General features: G+C 28.2%; 2 protein-coding genes across 17 annotated transcripts in view; both read right to left on the reverse strand.

Annotated features, from left to right (window-relative positions):
• Window positions 1-614: 614 nt before the first annotated feature.
• Window positions 615-2,311, reverse strand: LOC110282259 (uncharacterized). Its single transcript, XM_021145343.4, has one exon. The coding sequence runs from the start codon at window positions 1,997-1,999 to the stop codon at window positions 1,469-1,471; it is 531 nt and encodes a 176-aa protein (XP_021001002.3). The 5' UTR covers window positions 2,000-2,311; the 3' UTR covers window positions 615-1,468.
• A 5,884-nt stretch (window positions 2,312-8,195) lies between these two features.
• Window positions 8,196-20,172, reverse strand: part of LOC107436881 (sodium-dependent phosphate transport protein 1) — an 87,742-nt gene continuing 75,765 nt past the window's right edge. For all 16 annotated transcript variants that reach the window (XM_071184640.2, XM_071184645.2, XM_071184643.2 and 13 more), the window contains 6 exons: window positions 19,213-19,343; window positions 17,927-18,076; window positions 15,526-15,658; window positions 13,638-13,793; window positions 10,723-10,808; window positions 8,196-10,208 (listed from right to left, as the gene is read on the reverse strand). In XM_071184640.2, coding sequence (XP_071040741.2) covers window positions 9,987-10,208; window positions 10,723-10,808; window positions 13,638-13,793; window positions 15,526-15,658; window positions 17,927-18,076; window positions 19,213-19,343 — 878 coding nt within the window. In that variant the 3' untranslated portion in view covers window positions 8,196-9,986. The remainder of the gene's footprint in view (window positions 10,209-10,722; window positions 10,809-13,637; window positions 13,794-15,525; window positions 15,659-17,926; window positions 18,077-19,212; window positions 19,344-20,172) is intronic.

Consider the following 20,172-nt stretch of genomic DNA (forward strand, 5'->3'; position numbering starts at 1 on the left):
CATCACAAGGGATAGACTACTCAAATGAAAATTGGAAAAAAAAAGATTTGCAAATTTTCGATTAAGTTTGGTGAATAGCTTTTCCTTTTAACCATAATTTCTGTTTTTAAATATTACATTAGTGCAATATCGAACTTAATTTCCATAAATTTTTAATATAAATCTTTAGCGTCTATTCAAAAACTAATTGCAAAGAAATTTCGCAAGTTCTTTTCCTTAAATATATAAAAACTTCGAAAAATTAGTTTAATATTCTCACGCAATAAAACAGTCATGTATATAAAAGTTTCTCAATTTTTTTTTCGTACTCTTTGAAGAAAATAAATTTAAAAATGATAGAAAAATAATTTGTTGATGAATCATGTAGCTTAAGTTCGATATTTGAGGATATAAATGTTTTAAAATTACAGTTTTAGCTGGGTAAAAAAGATTTATCCACTTCACATTATTTCAAATTTGCTACTACTTTTTTTGTGACTTATTATAGCACATTTCAGGCCAATTTTGTTGGATGAAATGCAAATTATTTAATTTAGCCCTCAGTTGCTTGCATGCGAATATTTTAATCATGAGAAATGAAAAATATTCTAGAATAAACCAAATAATTGTCACAGTTTACATGAAAAACACTTTACTTGCTTACACACTTTACCTTAACCTAACCTTATCGACTTTACTAAAAAAAGACCTTAAACTTCTTACTCAATGTCATTCAAAAGTTAAAGATAATTAAAGTTTTGCCAACTTAAATAAATATTTGTAATTTCGGTATTTCTTAAGTCAAGGAAAGCATTTTACAATGGATAATTTAAGTTGGAAAATAGAAAAATCAGTAGAAAAGGCAATAAATATTTTTAAAAAAATTTAGATTCAATGCTTTAAATAAAATTTTAACTGTCCGATTGTTTGATTATTACTTATAAACAATAATTAAGCTCTCTAATTAGTCATATTGAAAACACATTTCATAGAATTCTAAAAGCTAAACAATAGTTGTAACTCAAAAATTCTGTGTGCAATAAAAAACGTTTCTTGCAGATTTTGTCATCATTAATATTTAAGAAACTTTAATTTCTATTTTTATAATTATTTAAAAATTTCTCAGATATTATAAAGCTTCATAAATTACTCAGAAAAATAATTCAACTTTAATTGCTAATTACCTAATTATTTATGAACTTAAATAAAGATTCATAATTGAATTTGTTTAGAAAGAATGCTTTAAAAGAAATTTAAATCATTATATAATAATAATTGCTAAAAAAATTGAAAGCAAGAAACATCAATATTTTTAATTTTAAAAATAGAAAAGAAAATGACAAAGTTTTCTAATCTAATATTAATAACTACAAGAGGTGTTTTCAGATTAATAAACATTTCAACTAAAAAAATTAAGTACTAAATAATATTAAAAAAAAACAGGAAATAAACAATTTATAATGCAAACTCATTGGACATTTAACATTTTTTATCCATTGAATGGGAAACCACTTCCGAAAGGATTATTTCCGCAAAAGGGAAAACAGGGCCTGGAAAGTTTATTTTGAATATTATTCATAGTATTACGCACGTTACTCATTGCTCTTTCATAAGATCGTCTGCCAGCTTCCATAGCAGCCCTTACTTCAGCGCTGTTGTAAGTAAACATATTTCTAGCCTTTTTAGATGCGTCACAAACATCATCATCAGAAACCGAAGAACCTTCCTGAAGCACATTGTTCTTATACGTCACACTGCCATCTGGACGACATGCAAACCACGGATAGTTGTTCAATGTACAGTTTATGCCACCAGTTCCTGCTATGCAATGAACAATCTGACGTCCACCTCTGCTTGAATAATCAGTGGTCATAAAATTCCCCATGAAGTTTGGAGGCTTTTCCATGTCACCACACCACTGGATAAGATCATTCACACACCGCGTATTTGCATCTTGAGCTGCTGTACAAGCGAAACTACAAATCGAAACAACAATGATGATTCTAAAATTAAAAGACATCTTTAATCTTTCTCTTAAGTAAAATCAACTCAGATGCTTAAGATAAAAATGCTTAGTTTAAGCTCTGCATATTTAAATAACAGCTGAGTCGAAATGCAAAGCTTATAAAAGAATCGTTTAGTTTGTTACGGACGAATTAATCAAAATCAAACACAAGACAGCACGTGGCGAAACGTCGTGAGCACTTAAAATCTATTTGATCATCATTTTACTATGTCGGACAGAATTTCTGAGTAATGTTTCCTTATCTTTCTACTTCGTGTTGAAACTCGAGGGAAATTTCTGTCGTTTATTATCTGATGACGTCTAATTTAATGCGCATCAAAATTGAAACTCTTCTCTAAAATTAGCGATGGTTTTTTTTTTTCCTACCTCAAGATTCTACAAAAAAGAACTCTTTGTTTCTGTAAATCATAGTATTTATTGTTTAAAAAAAGTTTATTCTCTTGTTTTCATCTGAGTTAAAACTTCCGTAGATATAAAATTCCTTTTGACTTGAATTGTTTCAATCACAAACAAATATTAATATAATGTGTGAGTAGACAGATTTTAAAATTTTATATCTTTCCTGTTTGTTGCTAAAATACGAGTGAATAATGGTACCTTATAGTAATGGTAACATACTTTTATTTCTTTTTTAAATGCCCACCCGATTGACACTCGTCATTTAGGTATCAGTAGGACAGACTTGTTGGCCACTTTTTCAGGGGCAAAATATTAGGTGGGCCAACGTTGCTCCCATATTAAGAACAGGTAGTACAGAGAATGAAAGAACATTCATGCTTTGTCCGGGATTTGAACAAAGGAACTTTCTGATGTTACTTATGATATAAATGTAACACAAAAAGCTGCAACTAATGTTTTTATGTTATTTCTTTATCTAAATCTTCTTAATAGTTTATTCTTCCAAATTAAATGCTTCCTCGCACTTTATTATTCACATCTTGTCCTTCAATATATTTTTAGTTCAAGTATGCATGAATTAATATTTTAAGTCTTCCCTTAAACCGAACTGTGTGAACTATATTATTCCTTCGACCTATGTTATGGACCAATTATAATTACTCAGGTTTCCTTTTTTTCATAAAACCTAACTATCAACGGGAATATTTGTCAAGATTTTTTTCTAATTTTTATTTCAAACGCATTTTGATTTTGTGTCACTTGAAGGATATTGTTCTCTTTCTAATAATGATTAAATAAATATTTATGTCTTCTTCCCCTGCCTAAGAACCCCTAAGTCCTGTTTTCATCCTTTCAGCAAAGCCCTTGCAGCAATTTTACCTTTGGCCGAAGTTGGGTTCAAAATTGGCTTGATATAGGCCCTTTAAGAACATGCACCGTGGGACCAATATTACGATGTCTAGATTTTTCAATTTTGGATAATAATTCTAGGATAATAATTTTATCCTTAAATGGCCTATATAGATATAACCATTTGACAAAATTTTAGTTGTTAGTTAATCAATGAATGTAAGTTAACAGAAATTATATAGATGATTTATTGATCACTGCACGTACGGCCTTCTGGGCTCTCCAGAACACTATCTTACTGAATGCATCTATACAGTTTCATGGCATACTCGTACATCGAATATCACTAATCTACCAACTTGGCACAAACAATTCATAACCAACAATACACTTAAAACCAAATTATTATCAGTAATGAATTTTCTTTCTGATAATGATAATATTCTAAAATTTTAAATAAAAAAAAAATTGTTATATGTTTTGAAATGCTTACCTATATGTTGTAAATATTGTACATATCTTTTCTATTTAATTTTTTATTTATTATTATAACATTTTAATAACTTTCCTTTATTATTTAATACCTTATTAAACTTTTTTTTCTTCTTTATATTAATTCACTTTTCAAAATTCATTTATTGTCACTTTCTATATGTCATATATATATAAAAAATAAATTCTTGTTTAAACTATAAATAATATTTCTGTATATTTGTAAACAAAATATTAACCTCCTTTCTTTTGAAACTCTAAATAATTGATTGAGGTTGACCGGAAGTAGTAGTAGTAGTAGTATATATATATATATATATATATATATATATATATATATATATATATATATATATATATATATATATATATATATATATATATATATATATATATATATATATATATATATATATATATATATATATATATATATATATATATATATATATATATATATATATTGTCTTATAACAAAAACATTAGACAATAAGACAATAATTCAGTTGCCCGATTTTATAATAAGTTAAAAATACCTTCCTGAAGTAATAAAAGCTTCTAGGCAGACATTAAGTAATCTATTTATATTATGCTGAAGACAGTAAAAAAAAAGAAATTATATCTTTTATACAGATAACTAAACTATTTGTTGATGGACTTGTGCCAAATATATAATTAATTGAAGAAAGCACCGTTTTAAAGAGGTTTATTTACCCCCACAAAAAGGAAAACAGGGCCTTGAAAATTCACTTATTGAATAATTCAATTATATTTCATTCATGACTCAACTTCAGTGCGATAATAAGAGATTATTATTTTGGCCTTTCTTGCTGCATCACAAATACCATCATCGGGTACCAAAGCATTTTTCTGAAGCATTCTGTTCTTATAGATGGTTGTGTTGTAAGGGTGACATTCTAACTACGGGGGAGTGCAGTGTCAGGGGCACCGGCATCGGAGGTCACCATGACCTCCCAAAGATGTTCATTAGTCGGCAAATTTACGAAAATTTGTTTTCTTTTTTTAGTCAGAAAATAAAAGGAAAAAATTGAGTGTAACACCTTTATTCAAACTTTTTTGATGAACAAAAGTAACTTCTATTTCTGAATACAAACGAGTCAGTTTCATCAGAAATTTAGAGATTACCAATTAGCTCAGCTTCAAAAATCCTAATTAGTAATATAGTCGGAAAAAAAGTTTTAGTAATATAGACGAATGTTGCATGAAATTGAAATAAAATTATCAATTTAATTACACGCGGAAGAAACTTGTCTGAATTAGTACTTTTAATTATCTTTCTATATTAAAAAATATAGTCTTTGCCGTCATTACCGTCGTTTCTGAAAATTATCAACGAGAGTACTGTACTTCTCACTGCCGTACCGAAAAAAGTAATTCATGAAACGATATGAGATTTTGCTCATTTTTAGAAAACTGATTAAAGAAAATTTTTTTGATGTGGTTATTAGTTTTAAAATTTTTGTAAGTCAAATCTTAAAATTTCTTTTTTTGCACCGCGTAATTCAGTTTAGCGTAAACTATTAGTAGGGGAATTATGATTGCATGATTGTCTCACTTTATTTAAATTTCGAATTAGTTTGGAAGTAATTAAATAGTTTATATTAATGATTTTTCAATGGTTTATACTAATGATTTGTTATTTCTTTTGAAATTTCCAACTCGTCTCGGAGTTATTCAATTTTAAAATTTTAATTATTTCTTATATAATTTGAAAGATTAGCAAAAAATCTGTATTTTTTTCGTCTTTTGTACAGAACAACAACACAACATTCTCCTTGCATTAAAATAAGGAAATATTTTAATTACGGGACTTGATGTTAATAACATATTTATCTAAACTAAGATCGCGATTCGATCGCGTTGATTTCTTTCATTTTTACAATCAACTTTTCCGCTTTACTTTCCTTTATCGCTCATTTGATGTGTCAGTGTGACGTCAGACTACCTTTTCCCCTCCTCCTTTCGAAGTTTTTATTCATTTTAAAGGGATTATTTTTCATTTTAAGCCTTTATAATTCAAATTTTTTATAATTCAGTATTCGATTACCTAATTATTTATTATTCGATTCATGGGATAGTGAAAAATTATTTATTCATGTTACCTACAAATTAATTTCTTATTTTTTATTTATCAAATGACTCATTATTTACTTCATTGATTTTAAATAATAAAACATTGTGAGCACAACAGTTCATTGCGAGCCTGTATGGTCGGGGAGGTTAAGATTCCACAATTTAATGACCAACAACCTAATTATGGTAGTGTCGTCAGCGTTGTGCGCAGGTTGTGGGCTTCAAGTCTTCACCAGGTCTGGGGTCACACTCAAATTCTTCATAATAACAGTTCAGTGTCTTACCACTGAGCCACTGAGACTCTTTTATTATTAGAATTAAGTATAAAATTGTTAAATCGGTAATATATTTCTTGCAAAAATTAACATATCGTGAAAATATTAGCGACAAACTAATTAAATTTTATATTGAAACAAATGAAATTCACATTTATGATTCGATCAAATTGGGGATTTCATTCGAAAAATGGGAATTTCCCCCTCCCAAAAATATTAGTCAGTGGCAGCCCTGTACATTGTATGAATACATTTCCTGCTACGCAAAAAAAAACTTGACATTCACCTTTGCTGGAACGATTAGTTTTTATATATATTACCATGAAGTTAGGTGGCTTTTTCATATTGTCGCATCAATGTGTAAAATCATTCACACACTGCGCATTTTCTTTTTCATTTGTATCTGTCCCACATTGTCCCGCAGTGAACTGATCGTTAAGACACGGCTCCAAGCAGATCACCGAAGTCAAGCATCACTGGCTGTGATCAGTGTGCGGGTGGGTGAGCACTTGGATCAGTCTGCGTAGGGACCAAGGGTGTGCGTTATTGGTCCTCGTTAAACTGTTCTACCGTAAAGTGCTAGACTTCGCGTGCAGGTCGTCGGGCTATCGAAGCGGGGGTGCCCTCACCTCTGCAGAGAATCAAAATTGTGATGGCATGTTCTTCGGATCATCCTCAAGATGTTTCCCAGACCGTCGCCAATAGCCCATTGTGCAGCTCTAGTGCGACGTAAATGAACTACAACAACAACAGCATCTGTAGTTGCTGCACAGGAGAAACTGAAAATCGAATCTAAAATGAAGATTTCGGAAATCAAGAGCATTTCAGATTTTTAGTTTTTATCCTAAAGAAAAATCACATGATAAAATATTTAGCTTTACCTTTTGACGCAGGTGGGACACTGGCATCCCTTTTAATATATTTTTTCTGATGCTCTAAATACAAGCAAAACTATATTTCGGTATTTTTTAATCATAAAATATAGTCAAATAGTTACTAAAAAATCGGTTAGAATTTCGGAATTATATCTGTACTAAAATATAAAATTCAAAAAAAGTAGTTTGAAAAAAACATTCATACCCAGAAACTTATCAATGATTGATTTTGTAAAATAAAGAAAATTCCATGATAAATAACTTTTTCTTAAATCTAAATAACAGTAAATAAGTGCAAACTTGAAAAACTATTGTTTGCAAGTAAGCCGTGATTGGAAAGTTTCACCTTTAACGCAGAAAAATAAGACACCGTTGTTTCATGATTTATTTCATAACTATAAATTATTAGAATGGTAAGTTTAATATTTTTCACTTATTTTGTCCCATATTAATACAAAATGATGAAAAAGATATAAAAATATGTTTAATAAAAGGTTAAGTGTTGCTATTTTGTTATCAGCTTCTTTGAATTGAAAAATATCTTTATATATTTGCTGAGTGCATTGTGGAAGAATTAATGGAAATCAAATACAAAAGAGCTCGTGGCAAAATATCTAGTGCGCTTTAATTCAATTCATTATATTCTATATTTTCATAGGAATATTTCCTTGTTTTGCTACATTAGCGAGGGAAATTTTTGATGTTTACAATTTTCCGTTTGTTTCAATGGGCACACACAGCAAAGATATTATTCTTCTCTAGAAAAATCGAGGATTTTTTTCAACCTCTGAATTCTTTGAAAAGAAGTCATTGTTTCTCTGAATTGTAGTGTTTACAGTTAATCGTGTTTTATGCTTTTGCTACTAAGTGAGTTATAATTTTAAAAGGGGCAAAGTTTATCACTAACTAAAGTGAGTTTATCACTTCGCTTGTATTGTTAAAAATTGCGAAAAATCATTTGTGAGTTTTAATCATTTCTGATAATGTTTATGACTTGTTAGTATTTAGAAAACCAAAAAATTGAAAAAAAGTTTAAGACTCGGTTATATTTTGTTAGTTAAAAACGACTTACAATGATTTAGTTTAATGATTTAAAAAATGTAAGATATTTAGTTTCGTTTAATATTGTCGTCGCTTGGAAGATTTCAGAAAAAGACTATTTTATTAATAGTTACTTGTTTGGAATAGGACAATTTATTATAAAAATGACACTAAACAAATTGCATTCTTTTATTTGATCACAAATTTCCCATCATTTAAATAACACAATAATTGTTATTAAAAATATTAATGTAAAAAATTGAACAACTAAAAAGAATTAATATAAAATTTCAAATTTAATTACCTTTTCGCTATTTTTATAAAAATGATGAAGATTTTCATTGTATGTTTCATTACAATGAACTATTAAAAAACACAAAGAGAATATAAGAATTCTTACATAAAACGTAAATAAAAGTTCTTATAAAACTTTCTTCACAAAACTCTTCACAATAATTAGAATTAGGTAAACAATTTGAAAGTGAAACAAATGCGCATTCAAAAGTGCTCATTATAAAACACTGACCACCAACAAACTTACTTTTTTTTAAAAAAAAAAACAATTTTTTTAATTAGTTTTGTGTAAAAACATTCATATTTTAATGTACTAAAATATTTTTTAGATTTAACATTCATGTAATTTTAATTTATATTTTCATTTCAAAAACTATTATCCCCACGCAACCGAAGTTTAAAAATATCTGTCAATAATTTTACAACACAATTTCTACTCATTTTAAAATCTTTTATATTTATTAGGCATAAAAATATTTCAGATAAAAATGTTCAGTTTTGGTATAGATAAAAAATATATTTTAAAACATGTTTCATTTACTAATTACTAGCTGTATAGGTAAAATCTCAAAATTATTTGTGCATTGACTCAACTTTTTCAGCAAATTTCGATTATACTTTTGTTTTTTACTTGATTCCTCACATTGCTTATTCACAAAACTAGCAACAGGTGAATTCTCCAAAGCATTTGTAACAGATCTTCAATTTAGTGCTTGGCAGGTTTATTTCAGTCAGGCTGCTTTCAAAAGGTCAAAAAGGTCAGGGAACTCATCCCGCTTTTGCCAGACAGTAGTTTTCGTTGTAAATTTGTTTTGTTCGACTACTGGTTTTAACTACCTAGTCCTCTAGGAATTAATGGGGTATACCTCATAACTTGAGGTTTCTAGTTTGATACCTGAACTCAATAGTAATTTATTCGCAATTTCTTTTGCACGAGACTTACTTTTAAAAAAAACATAATGGTTAATTTAAAAGCATTCGAAAGTTTCAGACATAAATAACAAATTTTCAATAAACAAAAATTTGCGATTTCTTATGAAATAACATTTTACAGTGAAGCTTGTTACTTGTGTAAATAATTTAGCTTTACATTTACTGAATTTGAAATTTTTCGATTTTTTTTTTTTACTGGGAAATTCGAAATGTAAAACACAGATAAAAGAGTTTTTCTAAATGTAAAAATTTTCTGGCACTTTTCACACTACACTTTGCAACATAAGAAAAATTGTTTAGCAAATTTTCACAACAGTTTACAAATCTGAAACATTTCTTAGCAATCTAGTTTGTTGCACTTAAGTATTTACTTCTAGCATATAGCAAATCTAAAAAAATTTTCTTCTAAAATTTCTCCATAAATATCACAAAACAATACATATGTACATGCAACCATTATAAATTCATATCAAAAATTAGTTTTTAAAATAATCCAGAAAATATTACAGCATAAGTTTTAAAACAGAAAGTATAAACTTTAAAACAGTTAAAAATATGTCACAACTTTCAATAAATGTAAACGGCATTCATAATTAGATTAAATGTAGAAATATAGATATCAATAGTCATATAAGTTAATAAAACTAGTGTTTCATTACATTGCTTTTGTGAAACCAAATGAAAAGGAAAGGTTTTAAATTTAAATTCCTATTAATAAAAATTAGAATTTCAAGAATTCAGCCTTCTATCTTTCTTAACTGGCAACAATAACCTATCGCTTTCCATAATTCCACTTTTCATTTCAGAGATATTACTAGAATTCGTTTCATTATTTTCAACGATGCCCCAAGGTTGTGGTCTTAAATCACCAAACAAAACAAATACACCGGTGCACACACATACGATTATAACTGTGACGTAAAAGACAGATTGCCATTTTTCAATAGAATTCTGAAAATATAAATACATCTATATTAACACTTTACATAAAGTAAGAACTTAATACACATTATTGTATTCAAATTTTAATTCCACAAAAATTGAATCATTGTGTCTACACATATAAACAATGTTATAGAATTTCAGCATTCTTAAAATGTTAAATGTTATGATAAGACTTGCGTCTTATCAATTCCTACCGGAAAACGCTTAGAAAAATTCATATTTGAAGTAATATTTAGCTTGTTCAAGGTAATTTGTTTCTGTTTTTTCTAAATAAAAATATCTACAAGTATCTTTATAACACAAATTTATAATTCAAAAATGCCATATGATAAATTAATTTCTGCATTTTTGTTGAAAACAATAAAAAAATTATAAATTTCAAAATTATAAAAATGTATGAAATTGACATTAATACTTTTACAATATTCTTAAGCATAACACTTGTTAATTTTCTTAAAACTTAATAACATGTAACGAATGGAAGGAATGAAGGATAACATGTAAAGGATAAAATTTATACCTCATAGTTTGTAAGCCATCCTACCATAGAAGGTATTATGAAGAAAGGGAATACTCCAACAATATTTAAGAGTCCACTTACTGTACCTAAAAATATTTTTATATTTATTAAACATAAGTAAACGAAAATTTATAAAGAGATAAGCTAGACATGTACAGATTCTTCTGAAATGACAACCAACGAATAACCAAATTATTCTCTTAAATTATAAACTCAATAAAAAAATATATAACGACATTTGTACTCAAAAAAATATATACCAGTATTTGTACATAATAAAAATATATGAGAGTATTTTTTTTCTTTTTATCCGTGAAACAGTTGAGAAATCTTAAAACAACAACTTCAAAACGTTACTAACTGCAACATAAATACAAAGTCTGGCAGAAAATTATTGTCAGTTACTAAATATTAATTGATCTGGCCTGTATAACACATTAAAATGCTTCGAAATAAGCTCCTCTTGTTTTAGATACACGATTTTTATGAGATTTCAGATCAACCTATCCCAGAATATTCTTCAGAAGCTTCATTCAAGCCTTTTTTATTCCCTTAAATCTCCCCAAAATTATATTTTTAAAGATAGTTCTCAAGTGAGGAAATTGTTGGCACCTTTGAATCGCTCAAAAACACATGATCAAGAAAGGCGGCGGCTTTTTTTGCTGAATGAACTCGCATGTGGATTTTTCATCACAATTATATGATAGATACTTTTTGGAATGCTTAAAGCTTGTACCATCAAATTAATACTAAAACGATATTTTAAGAGGTCAGTAGTCGTAGCTCATTAATGTCTCTTCACGACCTTCAAATTTTGTCTTGAACCTTGAACAGAACTTGGTATAATCAAATACTGTCTTAATCATGAGAAAAGTTACGGTCTTACTGAGTTTGAGACGAACCATGCGTATTCGCTTCACAGTAAAATTACTGACAATACTTTGCAGATAATCCCAATTTACGATATTTATGACAGAGATGGCAAAAATTAGAATGTTTTAAAAGTAAGTAAAAAGAAGTAGGATTTATGTTATTTAAATCAGATTTCTTTGATTTTTTTATATTTGCTCGCTAAATCAACTAATAAAATGTGTTAATAAAACTTCTTATTTAAAATCAATAATATAGCTAAAAAAAAGTTTTCTAATGTTTCAAAAATTATTACTTAATTGTCACAAACAAATCACTAAAAAAATAAACACAGTTATTTTTCTTCAAGTTAAGCATCCTAAAATTTTAAAGATAGAGAAGCAATTTGTTAATTGATATCCAATGAAGAGTAAATAAGTTTCTATCAGAATACATTAAAGAAAAAAATTCTTTGGGCAGAACAAGTCTTTTTCATAACTGATATACAATAACTACATATTTGATAAGTTTAAAGTGGGCCGGGATAGCCTGGTTGGCAGGACGTTGGACTCGCGTTCGTGAGAACGTGGCTTCAAATCCCACCAGCCGAAAAATCCCTGTGTATTAAATGCTGACTGGTACACGTTAAATCTGTCAGGATCGCGAAGTTCTCCACGTTCCCATAACAAATCAATACTTCTGTGGGTACTGAATTGGAAATTGATCGTTCTCTGTTCAGGTCAAAATTACGATTTGTGGATAAATTAATGAAGTATGACTGCGTCTTCCCTGTAAAACGGGATGTGACATGGGTCTTGACCATAGACGGTGCCACTGAAAAACCAGAAACGCACCCTCTACCTAAACTATTCACCTGATTTCCCAAGCAGGCTTGGTTGTCTTGCCGAGTGGCATAAGTAATAACAACAACATTAATTTTAATAGCACTTGTATCAAAAAAAAACTAAATGGTATAAATGAAATGTGTTTGTAATCTGCAAATTATTTTACACACAACTAGTTGGAAAATATATCTTAACAATTTCAAGCAACTCTTATCTTCTTTTAGTCTCTAATTTTATTTTTATACTTGTCTGTTTTGATATATAATAATTTACATACAATTTCTTTTCATTATTCCTTTTGGATAAAGCCTTCGTTATCAATGAAATCAAACTTTATAAAGAATCACAACATTAAGAGCAGATGCTTAAATAATAATGTACGAAAGTATTTTTGACATAAGATTTTTTTTTTCAAAATCAGTTTGCTGAATTCGATGATTGTGTTAAAAAAATCATAATTGATTCAAATATTTAAAAAAAATCCAGAGATTAAAATAGCACATGATTTAAACCATGCCAATCCTGATTTACCATAAAAATAATTAATTTTTAATTTATTGCTATAGATAATTTCATGTAGATAGCTACTTTCTCCTTCCATTCTTAAAATATTTTTCAAATTTACTAAGATTTATAGACAAAACCAATTATAATTGCATTTAAATGTAACTAATCTGACTAGAGAAATTGAAAATTATTTTAAACTAAATGTAAGCTGGAAGAAATCCAAAGTATTTTTTTTCTTCAAAATAATATGTTCTGAATTGAAATTATGTACTTTATATAAGCATTTATGTTATTCATTTTATTTATTTATATTCATAACGTTTATACAAATATATTTACATTACATTTCTATATTTCAAATTTTCGTGTTTTTTAGTTTAAATCTTAATTTTTCCATTGATCATATATCAAAATTTCTATACTTTGAATGTATTTCTGAGAAATATCAAAATTTAGTATAAGAGTAGGGTGGGCTAAGCTGGATTCTAAAACTTGTTTCTAGTAACTAACTCTGTAACTAATAGAAAAAAAATCAGAAAATAATTTAGAATTTATTTTTATATGCTTTGCTATTATTCTACAGTGTTCGAATTTAAAATAAGTTTCATAAATTTTAAGCCAATACATATACATACTAATATTACTTTTAACATACATTTAGAGAAAATAATAAATAACTCTTCAGACTTTTATATAGAAATATTATCTAATTACCAGACAAATTAGGGGCAATATCTATGCATCCCATGCAAACACCAAATGTGACGAATTCTCCCAATACACCTGCGAGCATAAATAGCACTGTTGTTGATGTTACACTACGACCGACATACGTAATTCCAATAAATGCTCCACACGAAACAGCAGTATCTGAAAAAAATAGAAGGAACAAATCATTTCATATTTTTGCAAACATTATTAAACCTGTAAAATTTACTCGAAATAATATTACTGAGAACAATATAACCTAATCTTAAATCACTGTTTTTTAATACAATTCAATACAATGCTTTTTAATTTTTCATAATTAGATTGAACAAATGCTTTTTTGTTATCGCGCAAACGTATGTTTGGCTTTAGTTGAAGCAAAGAAGAAAAAAAACTTAATGTTATATATTTCATGTCTGAACTTACAGAAAAATAGAAGGGAAATATTAATAATTACCATCGAAAATTTCCTGAACATGCTTCTTAGCCAACGCTCTCTTTAAAATGTGGCAATATATTCGTGTTATGTTGGGAACAAATTGTAAATAATAAATAAAAAAATTACATCTATCTTCCAATCTTTAGATCAAACAATATTGTAATTGTTTATGCTATTTTTTTAATAAAAAAAAATTTTTTTGTGATTCGAGTTTGTAAAACCGAATACCTTTAAAGAAATACTTTTCAAATATGTTTACATTACATAAATTAATTCAATTCTCTCTAATACCCTCATTAATCAAATATGTATCAAAAATCTCTAAACAAATATTTTCTAAATTATTGTGTGGTATAGTCATAAATAAATTTTCAGAATCACAGATAAGAATTTCTATAATTTGACTACAACTCAAATATTTAATAACGTCTTGGTTGTTATTTATAATGAAGTGTTTTTCATTCGAAATAATTTTATTTAAAATGATGTTTAAATATTTAGAAAACATTTTTCCAAAAGCAGAATTATGTGATCCAGTACTACAAGTAACAAATCTAGATTTAATCGGCATTTTGTGAAATTTAACTGTTGGAAATAAATAAAGTATTTAATGCTATTGATTTTTAAACCAATTTTTTTGTAAAAAGCTGAAATTCGATTGTAAATTTCTTTTTTAGAATCATTAATTTTGGCAAAAGCATTTTATTTTCATATTCTTTATTCATTAAGTGTTTAAAAAGTTTGCAAATAAAGCAAAAATTATTAGATGCTTTGTCAACAACGCAAATAATATAATTATATTTCAATTCCTTAATATATTTAATATTAGAATTCAAATGAAAAACTTGGTATTTAATATTATTTTTTAAAATATTTAATTTAAGACACAAAATATCCATTCACGAAATCCTTCAACGGGCCAATTAAATTTTCTAGAACATTTTGCAATAAAACAATCAGAATCTTTACTAATAGAAGTGAGAACAAAATTTAAATTATACTTTTTTTAATCTAAATTTCATCTCAAATCCCATAAAACTTCAATTCTTCATTTCTGATTAAGTTAAGGTCATCTGCAACAATGTGCGAAAATTCTTTGTTAATAAAAACTTCATAATCTTTTAGTTCACATAAAAAAAATATCATCTATATTATTTATCTTTTTACAATAGTAATTATAACTGCAAATTCTTTTCTTTAAAGTTGCACAAAATTTAAAACAAATAGAAGCTCCAATTTTTTCTTTAATTGGGAAACAATCATTAAATTTTCATACAGTCAGTCATAAGGAAGAATAAGTAAGGAAGAATAACAGTCGGTAAACTTCGTACGAAATCCTTATCAAGAACATTAATAACACAAAATTCTTTATTAATTATTAAGAAGTTTGAAATATCACAATTGTTAATAGAATTGTAAATTGACGAAATAACAATGGCTAGATATGTTACTTACTTATAACAGTAGCTCCTTTTCTGACGAATCCTACACTCACAAGATTTCGTTTCAGCAAAATATCTACAGGGTAACTAGCCATAACCGTAGCAAAGGCTCTTAACAAGTGAGGTAAACATGATAAAAGGCCATTCTATAAAAATATTAACAAAACTTTAATGTAAAACAAGTAGCCTTATTAAAACATATTTTTCATAGTTTTTTTAAAAATAAAATCACATTTTCTGCCAAGAATTATATGGACCTGAAAGTAAATTGAAAAGCCATATTTTCAAGACTTAAGAACACTGACATGAGAATAGTTTAAGTGAGTTAAAGATTTCACCAATAAGAAGCTTTCGTATAAGACTCTAAATGCAAACGAGTGGAAGCGCCTTACGTGTTGAAGGAATGGAGGAAATATAGTGGTGTCTACGCTGGGAATCGAACCCCCTCAACTAAAATATATACTTAGTTTCAAGGAGTTAAGTGGCTTCATATGGCGTTCACCAAAGAGCGTAATCTTGATCACCTTACTCACAAAAAAGGGAAAAGTAAAAACTTTAAAGGCTCATACTCAAATTCACTAAAACATACACTGTTAGAAATTTCTCTGAAAAAATGGCTAAATAACAATTTATTGAATGGTTATTTTACCATACTTAATCAAAACTGTAAAATAACAATAAATAAAATGATAATCAAACTGCTAATTGTGAGAAAACTGTTTATTAACTGCTTTCACCTAATAAGGTTAAACAACCAGAATTTTACAGCACTAACTAGAACCACCCAATGAAGCTACTTAGTTCTTTGCAATTGCATACATATCATAGCTGGGCAGGCTTATCTGTCACTCTCATGACCGGCAGAACTGGAGTTCCGAGTCCTAGTGTTAACACCACAATATTTCCCCCATTCCCTTCAACATATGAAGAATTTCGAGTGTCTGGCCCTCTCCAATGCCCATTACCTATATCTAGTTAGCTCCTATGTCTAGTTAAATAATTAGGTTTTTTTTACGTTTTTGAAAAGTGCTAGTAATAAATGGTTAAAAAACCGTATAGTTTTGTATTCATGATTTTATAACCATACTTTTTGTAAATGGTTTCAAACCATAAGGGAAAAAAATGTTCTTTACCGTAAACTTTACGGTTAATCAGATGGACAGAGAGCTGCCTGTTATTTTACCATACTTTTTAAATGAAAAGTTTAACAGTGCAGCATGAAATCGTCATATATTCAAATCCTCAACTTGGTAACAATGATGAATTTTACACTTTTGCATTATTTACCAATATATAAAGTTGAAAAGCTGAGTTGATGAGAGCTATTTAAATGAGTTTTAGAAAATTGGACTGGAGGTAACTCAGGTTTAAATCCCAGTGGTGGCTGGTTGATATGATTTCTGTCCTCGGATCGTAACGACCACAGCGCTGTCTTAAAACATACTCAGTGATAGAATGTACAGTCTAGTCTACCTCTTGCCGTCTTGCTAACCATGGAAGGTTTTCGTTGCTTCCTCTTCCTTGTAACGCAAATGAGGGTTAGTTCCTTAAATAGTCCTCCGCGAACACTAATTCTTCCAAATGCTTGGTAAAAGAATTCCCTTGTCTTCTGAATTGTGTTCAAAATTACAGGGCTACAGAGTTGAATATTGATTGTCAAAAACTCAGAATTGGGTTGGTGTTGAAAAAAAATGTAGAAAGTTAATTAAAAAATTTAATTACCTCTTTTGTGATTAATTTCGGAAATAAAATTAAAAACGAGCTACAATGAATTGAGCCAGAGATAATTATCTACAGTGAGGATTGAGTGCAAAATCTTTTGGTGATTTAGCAAGTTTTTAGATCTCATTAAAATTCAAGAGTCAATTATTATTACTTCATTTTCTTAGTTAAATACAGCTAAACAACTATTGGAACTTGCCGTCCTCACACCAGAACTATTTAAGATAATCTACTTTTAAATGTCCTAAAAAGGCCGAAAACAGATACCTGGAAAATCAAACAATGCCTAAACTAAATTTGTGTTTTACTTATTTATACGTAATTGTAAAAAATTTTGGATTACAAAATCTTTGTAGCCATTTTCACCATGGCCACTGAGATACATGAAAAATATTCAAAATTGCAAGCAAAAGTCCCAATGAAGGCTCAATAAATGCTATAACATTGTGTCTTTCCCAAAGAATTTTTATTATTATTTTAATACTTTCTTTATGATATTTCAAAGTGATCGTACTGATTTTCACAATAGACTTTTGGGTATTGAACAGTTTTTGAGTCTTAAAACCTGAATACCTCGAGTAAATTTTGAAATTAATATATTATTTGATTTATAATTTAAAATAATTTGACTTTAAGTAAACTTCCATACTTTTTTACTATTATGATTTAAATAATATTATTACAGAACATACTTTGGCTACTGGAAGGTTAAGGACAGTTCCCATATACAAAGAATGGACGGTAGAAAAAAATCCCAACAACCAAAATTGGCCGAAAAATCCTATAGCTAAACACCAGAATGGAAGGGAAAGAGCCATAGATTTCCAAGGAATGTTTGTAATCTGAAATATAAGGAAATTAAATTAAAAATCATATTAATTTAAAATCTACCTTTTATCAGTATTTAATTAAATGAGTATAAATGTTTGTTGTCATTATCTAATACAAAAGCATCATCAGTTTTTCTGAAAAAAGAAAACAAAAAGATTTAATCTACTTAAACTACTCTGTTCATAAAACTCCCAAATATTATCAGTTTCAATTCCTTGTATTGTTACAAAAAAAACTCCCCTCGCCACAAAATCTAAGATCGTCTGCTGCTATGGAAACAAGAAATAGTGCATTTCAAAGGGAGGAATTTCCCTCCTCCCCCGATTCGCTTTCTCTCGCTGAAACCTGTCCTGAATATTGACCCAAAACCCCTACTTTAAATAGTTAAAACATGTAACTATAGTCACCTTCACTTCTCCAGACGAATAGCGAGGGGTGTTCTTTCCATAGACAAACTGTGGAATATCGTTATAAATGAATTGTATCTTAGTAATAAAGTGCGTACGCAAAATCTGATAAAGCCATTTACAGTACAATTGCTAAGAGTTGATTTTAGCGTTACTTATCAAGCAATGTTCAAAACTCATGAAAAATTCAAATAACATTTTTTCTGACCCAACACATGCACATATTCCATTTCATTCCGAATTGAAGCGTAGAGCTTCTATCATTACTCTCTATCTTTCTATTTGTTGGCAAATGTTTTGGCTAAGGGAATTATAACAATAAGCTAATTTCGATTTATTTCATATCTTTATTATTTTAAAATTTGGGACAATGTTTGAGTTATTTCTTTTGAAAAGTAGAAACAACTGCGTGATTTCCCGTCCTATTCTTAGCTATATTGTAATAAAAGGAGTTTTTTACCAAATCTTTTATGTTTTACATTTTTGTCTCTGACTTTTCGTAGATCCTGTAAGTTTCTCAAGAAGGAAGTATTTTTACTGAAAATTACCACTATCGTGTAGCTAAGTAAGCGAATGATATGGGACACATTTTTATGATAAAAATATTTTTCATACATTGAAAACTAATATTTTAAAAGAATTTTTACTGTAAAACTCCCCCAAATTTTCGTTAAAACTCTAATATATCTGTTTAAAAGAAAATATTTCGAAACACATTTTAATTAAGAAATCTGTCTTGCCTTTTCTGCAGTGTGGGCTCCCAAGTTCTGTCTAATGTACAGTAATTCACTTTCACTAATATTCGGATGAAATTCTGGAGCTTCCGACATCAGATAAACACAAACAAATGACCAAATAACTCCAGAGATGGCTAAATGAAAAAAATTCTATTTTAGAACATTATTGTAATGCAATTAATCAAACTAATCAACTTAAATTTCGTGAATGGCATAACTGTGAATGATCTAACCTCTAGGATGTAACAAGAAATAAAGTATAACAGCACTTAAAAACCAAATATTCTCAATTATTTAAAAAATTAACTGATTTCGCAAATTTTTTTTTTGTCAAGGTTCAATCAATCAATATTCCATTTTATAATTAGTTTAACAGAAAATATTTTCAAAACTTTAAAGATAATTGTAAGAGTTAAATAAAAATTAAGGAATTGGTGCGTATAATGTAACGTAAATTTATGAATTGTATTATAATTAATAGATTGAAATATTTGGTATATGTACTAATAACTGGATGTAGTCATGATTAAAAAAGTAAGATGATTGAAATGTCATAATAAATATAAATTAAGGCCGAAATATATAAAAGGGGTAATTAAATTAAATTAAGGGGGATGTGATCGTTAAGGAAAGTGGTAGTACATTGCTAATGTGGGATAACAATAACCCAATAGGTTCAAAAGGTCACAAACTGTGAGGTTTGAACAAATTGGATAAATTGGTATCACCGAATTTAGAATAAGGGTGAAACTAAAAATAATTAAAGATAAAGATAAAGAAACAAGGTCATGCTATATCCAGATATAAGCATAAGTTAATACAGTGAGCTGATGTTTCCAATAAGAAAAACTAATAAATTCACATATATGCATGCCCATAACAATAAAAAGGTACTCACCACATACAGAAGGAAAAAGGTGATAACTAATAGTTATAAAGGTAAAGCTAAAAAAACAATCCCAA

The sequence above is a fragment of the Parasteatoda tepidariorum genome, chromosome 10 (genome assembly GCF_982258835.1).
Source record: "Parasteatoda tepidariorum strain Cologne lab strain chromosome 10, Ptep-v5.0, whole genome shotgun sequence".
NCBI lineage: Eukaryota > Metazoa > Arthropoda > Arachnida > Araneae > Theridiidae > Parasteatoda > Parasteatoda tepidariorum.

Bases quoted from the DNA above. Each gene is read 5' to 3' on its own strand.
- LOC110282259 (XM_021145343.4), bottom strand. From the start codon at position 1,999: ATGTCTTTTAATTTTAGAATCATCATTGTTGTTTCGATTTGTAGTTTC.